The 7640-nt window shown below is 38.0% G+C and overlaps 1 protein-coding gene across 5 annotated transcripts in view; it reads right to left on the bottom strand.

Moving 5' to 3' along the window:
• Window positions 1–298: 298 nt before the first annotated feature.
• The window catches only part of LOC145277785 (uncharacterized), a 138273-nt gene continuing 130931 nt past the window's right edge, over window positions 299–7640 (bottom strand). For 3 of the 5 annotated variants that reach the window (XM_080129545.1, XM_080129547.1, XM_080129546.1), the window contains exon 17: window positions 299–742. In XM_080129545.1, coding sequence (XP_079985671.1) covers window positions 459–742 — 284 coding nt within the window. In that variant the 3' untranslated portion in view covers window positions 299–458. The remainder of the gene's footprint in view (window positions 743–7640) is intronic. The other 2 variants (XM_080129548.1, XM_080129549.1) reach the window with 1 other exon arrangement.

The raw sequence follows: 7640 nt of genomic DNA, 5'->3' as shown, positions 1-7640 counted from the left end.
TGTTGACTGGTATCGAATGGAAACTCCTCTGGTCACCAATTTCGTTTGGTTGTCTGTTAATGTATGGTTGGTCATGTCTACAGACAAGTTGAATCCACTCCTATTATGTGCGTTGTTATGTCGGCTATGGTAAAAATCCATGTGAAAGTTCGCCTCAAGCTGATGTTGATGGTCAGTGATTTATCCCTGAATGTGGATATCTTAGTACTGTTGGCTGCTTGCAAGTGATACGATTGGGCTTCTATTTGGTCAGCAGTGGGATTACGCTTATTTCGGTGTCAGTGTCTATTAGGTGTCATTTTGTTTTATTCCTTTTTTTTATTATTTTGTTTGGGGCACTTAAACTTCTTTTCCCCCCTACACATTATATCGTAGGAACATGTGTCAAGTCAGCTAATAAAAAATGAATATTTTCGCTGGAAATAAGATACAAATTGGAAGAGACTAATGCATAAATATTACACCTGTTCACTTCCCAAACTTCCATTGTAAATACATTTTAGTTTCAAGATGTCAAATCGTTTTATCGCAATCAAATTTTTTATAAGTTCATTATTTCCTGAAGGTTTTTTTTGTCGATACTTTTTTATCATAGCAAAACTACGATCACGCAATAATGTCTCAGAGTGTTCAATTTCATCAATTTCAGCTTGAGTAAATTCAAGCATATTTGCTACAGATTTCCACTCTTTTCCAATTTTTAAAGCAAATATCTTATCATTCACTTCATACCGTTCTGGATCTGTTAAAAGAAATTAAAACATCAATATTAATTTTAAATTCAGTTTTAATGAAAAATTTCTTGAAAACTTTTAATGAAATTTTAGTTTTATTATAAATTCCAAGATTACATAATAAATATCTTGAGTAATTTAATTTAGGGGTCGTTCCACATTAATTCAAAAGAGCTATGGAGAGAAAAGCTATTACTCCATGTGGCATCTCTGATGTGATCCTTGATGGCTTCCCAAACAGCCTTCTTGAAATACCTTGTAATTTTGAGCAAAAGCTCTTTAATTTGGGGTTGAGAATTTAGGATGATGTTTAACAATATCACAAGATGATCAGCATTCCTTAGTACATCTAAAATTGACAATCTTGGAGGCAGGTTGGTAACATAACAGTCTGTGTCAGGGGATGGAATATAGAAAAACTCTCGCTGCCAGCTGTGTCTGTATAACTAGAGAAACCAAGTCAATCACTGTGGTGGATATTAAAGTCACCAAATACATGTACTTGGGTACTAGTATCCAGAGAGAGTGCTGTATCTATGCTGTCAGAGACGTGGTTAATTAGAGTACAGTCCTGGGTCGAGGGAATAAGTAGTTAATGCTATGTTGCAAAATTAGTCTAAAGCACATAAAAGACTGGTCATCTGATTCTAGTAAAGAGGAGGGTGTTACAAATATAGACCCTAACTCATGCATATGTCTGAGTTGTTATGGCAAATGTGGAGGTAACCAGAAGGGATGGAGGAGCATAGGTTAGTTTCACTTAGTGCTAAGATATCTGGGGAGTTTGCTAGAAGAAATGATGCTCCATTGTCTAGATTAGTTTTAAGCCTATGGATATTTGTAAATGCGAACCTCAAGGAAGGAGGTGAATTAATTATCTTTGAGCATGTGTCTGGTTTGATAATATTTTTTGTTTTGGCTGTCATTTTATTTAATAGTTTCAGTTTTTGAGTGAAAGGGGTTGGACAAAGTGGATGTAAATGATAACACATATACACACACATGTAGACCATAATCCGACTTCTCATCTACAGGATTTGTGGCCTCGGGAAAGCCACACTATTTCCATGTGCGACATGACACTACAACTATCCTGATATTATACAACTGATGATAGAGCAGATACTCTAAGCCCTACCAAAGAGTTAGGGCTCTTGTACTAAGATTCCCACTTTTAGAAGAAGGGAAAAAAACAGAAGTGTGGTTGACATTCATTACCCTATTTAATAAACAAGACCAAGCACTGAGTATCTCTGCTGATTCCCTGTGGTCGTACCTCTGTGCCTGGGTAATAGACAACAAGCGAGTTTGAAAGCTGGGCAATAGGTAAAGCCTACATACTCTTTATCAATTTAGGTTTGCAAACTGAATAATTCCAACAAAAACCTAACAGCCAGCCATGGTTCTCTCCAGAATGTGTTGCTGCCATTGCACACAGAAATCACTTTTTCCATTGTTTTCAATGTAATAGATGTACTGAAACTAAAGTCGCTTTCAAGACTGCCAGCAACCACTGTAAAAGAGTAATAAAGAACACGAGAAAGTTGTACCCTGAGTCCGTTAAGTCCAAAGTAGCTTTGAGTAACGGCTTGGTTCCCACCACTTTTGGCAAATAGCAAAGTGTGCTCTATCCCAACCATCATCAATGGACCTAAGGTAATCTCATCAGCATCAGACAAATCCAAACTCTTTGCTAAGAACTTTGCAGCTAATTCTACTCTATGCAACCAAAGCCGCTAACTCCCTGTATTTCCTTCTGTATCAGAAAACACGCTATGCAACATACAAATATCTGTGCATAATGTTACCAAGCTAATCAAAAACCTTGATTCCAGTAAAGCAACTAGCCTTAATGGCATTCTAATTATAGTGCTGAAAAACAGTAAACCAGAACTAGCACCCATACTTACAAAGTTGTTCAAACGTTGTCTTAAGGAGAATTGCTTCCCAACACCCTGGAAAACCTCATCAGTATGCCCTGTATTTAAGAATTCAGGTGATCGGTCACCTCCCTCTCACTACAGACCAATAAGTCTCCTGTGTAAGTAAGCTGTTGGAATCTGTGTTGAATAAAGAAGAAGTCAACCACCTCAACAAAAATAACCATCTTAGTGACAAGCAATATGGTTTCCGTTCTGCTAGATCTACAGCAGATGTGTTAACGGTTATATCTTATAGGATTAGCGAATCTCTTGATAGACTTCCTTTCTAGGGCAATTGCTCTTGACATGTCAAAGCCATTTGACAGGGTATGGCATAAAGGTCTACTTCACAAGATCTCCAGCTATAATATTATTAAATCATATCTCTTTGATAGGTTCATAAGAGTAGTGGTTGATGGGCAGAAATCAGAATCTCACAGTATTAATGCTGGAGTCCCTCAGGGATCCATCCTGGGCTCAACTCTCTTCCTGATCTACATCAATGATCTTCCAAATCACATCCTAAGACCATTCGTAGACATTTATACTGACAACACTACCATTTATGACAATATCAAAGGCCGTAAATGACCAAGTTCTCTCTGATTCTCTCTCCTCTGATCTTGAGCAAGTGGTACACTGGGCAAAGAGGTGGCTAGTTTTTTTTTTTTTTTTTTTTTTTTATTACATTTTCACCCCAAACAAGGCAAATTGCCACTTTGGTGTAGGGGGCTACTATCAGGGGCAACAACTACTGGGGTACTATGTAGGGATTTGGGCAGCAAGGTGTCGGTTCACGTTACACTTGAACTTCTGCACGTCAGTACTGTTGGGGAAGCAGGGACCTGGAATGGAATTCCAGAGTCTTGCGGTTCTGGGGAAGAAACTATTGGAGTAAAAAGATCTTTTACATCTAGGGACCTCTACAGTGTAGGGGTGGGATCTAGTAGCCTGTCGGGTTTGTCAAGGGTGCTCGCGTCGTGGGGGCACAAGTGATTGCAGTTCGTCAGAGCATTCACCACTAAAATACTTGTAGAAAAGGCAGAGGGATGCAACATTTCGTCGATGGGACAGAGGCTGAAGCTTAGATGCCAGTTCAGGGCCTATCAGGTTTGCGACTCTCTTTTGAACCTTGTCAAGGAGCGAGAGACTAGTAGCAGATGCACCAGCCCAGATGTGGCAGCAATACTCCATACATGGGCGAATGGTGGCCTTATAGAGGTACAGGATACTTTCGGGTGTTAGTAGTTTTCTAGCACGGTAGTGAGAGCCTACCTTTCTTGCAGCGGCCCTGGCAATGCCTTCAATGTAATTGTTCCAACTCATGTTTCCTGTGAACGTTAGGCCAAGGAGTTTGAAAGATGGACTCTCAGATAAAGAGTCGTTGGCCATTGCTATGGGTGGTAGAGAGGGTTTCTTGTACTTATTGAATGAAACTAGTTTAGTCTTGGCAGCATTGAATGCGACCAACCACTTTTGTCCCCATTCCACTACAGATTGGAGGTCTTCCTCTAGTGTTTCTGCCATTTCTTTAGAAATGTGTTCATTCGTCTTCCTGTCGTGTCTGCCATAGAGTGTAGTGTCATCAGCATATATACCCATCTCAGAGGCAATGTTGTCGGGGAGGTCATTTATGAATATCAGGAACAATAGAGGTCCAAGGATAGAACCCTGGGGCACTCCCGCATTTATATCATATTGTTTAGATGTGCGACCGTCGAGGACTACCTGGATTTTTCTCTTATCTAAGAAGGATTTAATTATGTTAAGTATTCTACCAGTGATACCGCATGATCTGATTTTACTGAGAAGACCCTCATGCCATACCCTGTCAAAAGCCTTAGATATATCTAGAGCTACCGCTCTGCCTTCCCCCGCTTTGTCCAGTGAATGGTATATACGTTCAGAGATCACAGTGAGGATGTCTGCTGTGGAACGGGCTCGTCTAAATCCATATTGTTTGTCAGTCAGTAGTTTAGCATCTGTAAGATGATGGACTAGAGCATGGTTAATTATGGTCTCAAATATTTTGGCAAAAAGTGGGAGGAGGCTAATGGGGCGATAATTTGATGGGTCTGTCCTTTCGCCAGAATTCTTGAATACTGGTACAACAGAAGCAGTTTTCCAACAGCCCGGAAAGCAAGCTTCATTAAGACATTTGTTGTAGAGTTTGGAGAGAACTGGAGCTACTTCGGCTGAGCACTTTTTTAATAGCACAGCTGGGATAAGATCGGGTCCACATGCTTTTGAGGTGTCAAGGTTTTTTATGATAGCATGCACCTGAGCAGGGGTGGTTTTCAGATCGTCTAGTGTGGCGTCTGTCCGCATAGGAAAGTCAGGTAGGGGGTGGTTGGAAGGGTCCAGTGTGGAGTTTGAGGCAAACCGACTGGCAAGCATGTTAGCCTTGTCGGTTGCTGAGGAGACAACCTCGTGAACGCATCTAAAAGCAAACTTCTATCTTTACATCATCAATGCTCTGATCCCCATCTGGCATCAATTGAAATGAAGTGCTCTCATCTTGGGGAGGCTCCATGTTTTGACAAGCTTCTGATCTGAAATGGAGCACGTACATCAAATCTGTTGCCAAGGCTACTGGGAAAATAGTGTGATCGTTCTACCGCTCCAGTAGATATCTCATTGCTGATGCAATTCTCTACCTGTATAAGAGCCAGGTATGTTCAAGGATGGAGTACTGTTGCTACATCTGGGCAGAAACTACTAGTAAGACATCCTGCCTTGACAAAGTTCAAAGTAGACTTTATAGTCTAGTGGGGGATGCTCTTTTCTCTTTCATGCAACCTCTTTCCCACAGAAGAGACGTTGCGAGCCTATGTCTGCTTTATCGTTATTTTCATGGCAATTGCTCATCTGAACTCCAATCTATGGTCCCCTCCCCCTGGCCTGACTTTCACAAAAAACACTTGTTTAGTTGAAACCACTATCAATAATTTTCCCCACTCTTTATCTGTGCCTAAACCTAAACGTAGATTCCATGAACAAAGCTTCTTTCTTAGAACTGCAGCCTGTGGAACTCTCTTCCATTTGCTTGCTTTCCAGCTGACTATAACTTGGTCATCTTCAAATTCAATATAAACAAATTCTTGATGAGCTGTCCCCTTAAGTAATCCAATTTACCAATTTCCACTACTAGCAATTACTACGATATTGTCCCAAATACTACTGTACAATCATTAACCCTTATCCTTGAGTGGCCTCTGGGGCTTGATAAGTGGTGACTCAAAAAAAGAATTGACTCTAATATATTTGAAATCTAGATAAAGTAAAACATATTTAAGCATATTTTATGATTAGGCAACACTGGGCTTCTCCCCACTAGTATTGTATATAATAATAATGAAGTTCGATATCTGTCTGAAGCTGTAACTATGCTATTATTTCTATTAATTTAATGATCAATTCAGATTACTATACGACATCAAACTAATGTACTATCTTTTGATGCTCAATTCAGGTGTGAGGGAGTAGTGTAGTCTATTTTGTTGCTATCAGATCATCCTCCCAGGGTTTACCTTTTACTAGGTGGGGGGGGGCAGTGTGGTATATGTTTATTCATCAGTAATGCATGCGAAATGATGTGAAATAAAGACTTTGAAAAGGAGATCATGTTAGAGACGGGAATAATGTTCAGATTACATCAGAAGTGAGGGTCACATTCAAAATGTGGGTGACGTCACGGCCGTAACAGTGATGAAATAAATGTTGTACAACGAAACAAGTGAGTTGAAGTTCTTTTCTATTCTTGATCTCCTTTGCGACTGAGTCTACAATATGTAGTTCCTGACTATGTTACAGTATTACCTCCTTCGTTTTGAGGGATTGCTGTTGTGTAGAATCTGTTCTATGATCATGATGTAATTCTTTCAGGCATAATCTCCTTTGTGGGGAGGGGGGGAGGGTAGTAATATAACAGGGCTCTACAGACAAATTTATCTTTAGTTGACATTTAACAACTAAATATTTTCTCAGGCCAAACCAACATGATTTTTGGAATATAATATCTTTGTTCCATGATGAGTACATACATCATAAAAAATTTTCTGCATTTTTTATTCTTAAATAAGTGTAATTCTAATCATGCAACGAATTTCATGTTGAGATCTGAAGCTATAGACATTCGAAATTCTTCAGATGTTTTTTTTTTAAAACAGCCTTCGTTAAATAAAGAATATTTTTTTTCCATAAAACTTTTATTGTTTGAATAATTTGATGTTGCTCATTTTATTAAAAAAAAGTAATGATGAAAAAATCATTTTTCAGGCAGTAATAAGCTTTGGAAGATTGTTGGTGAAAAACAAAAACAGAATCGTGAGAAGATAAGTGTTTTATTATTTCTAGTTGTCACTTGGAAAAAGTCACTTGCAAATGCGACTGTTTCTCTCGGAATGTAAAGCCCTGTATAATACCAATATGTTTAGTGAATGCGTGAATTTGTCTTTTACTATTATAGTCTTTTTCTTATTTTGTATTTCTAATTTAGCTGGAAAGAATAAAAGTAATGTTTGAAGAATTTATGATTTTAAATGTTCAGATGATTATAGTTTTATTTAATGAATTAAAGAGGAAATGATTTATCATTCAATTATTTATTAATGCTTTAATTATCAACAGCATTTACATAGGTCTTGCTAAGAATAAAATTTTGGTAATTGAGAATAACACAGTGGCTTAACTTTCAAACATGTCGTTACAGGGTGCTCACATCCCTCAATTGATATGGGAGTACAAAATGGAAACAATACCTATGCTTTTCTCCAAAAATGCTTACTTATTTTTTATTACTTATCGCACTTTTTAAAAAGAATAATTATGTTTATTTAAGTTAATATCTCATATATTTTGGTAAACTGTTTAGATATTTAAAAAATATATTTATTTACAGAAATATAAAATAAACAATGAATGTGCCGCATTGTGTTCCAACTTAATGTTTTTTTTTTAAGTGTTTGTTTCATTTATCTAGATA

Source organism: Euprymna scolopes, chromosome 6, assembly GCF_053919585.1.
Source record: "Euprymna scolopes isolate OS-2025 chromosome 6, ASM5391958v1, whole genome shotgun sequence".
NCBI classification, from domain to species: domain Eukaryota; kingdom Metazoa; phylum Mollusca; class Cephalopoda; order Sepiida; family Sepiolidae; genus Euprymna; species Euprymna scolopes.
Note: the sequence above shows the minus strand (reverse complement) of the source record. Positions and strands in the feature narration are given on the sequence as shown.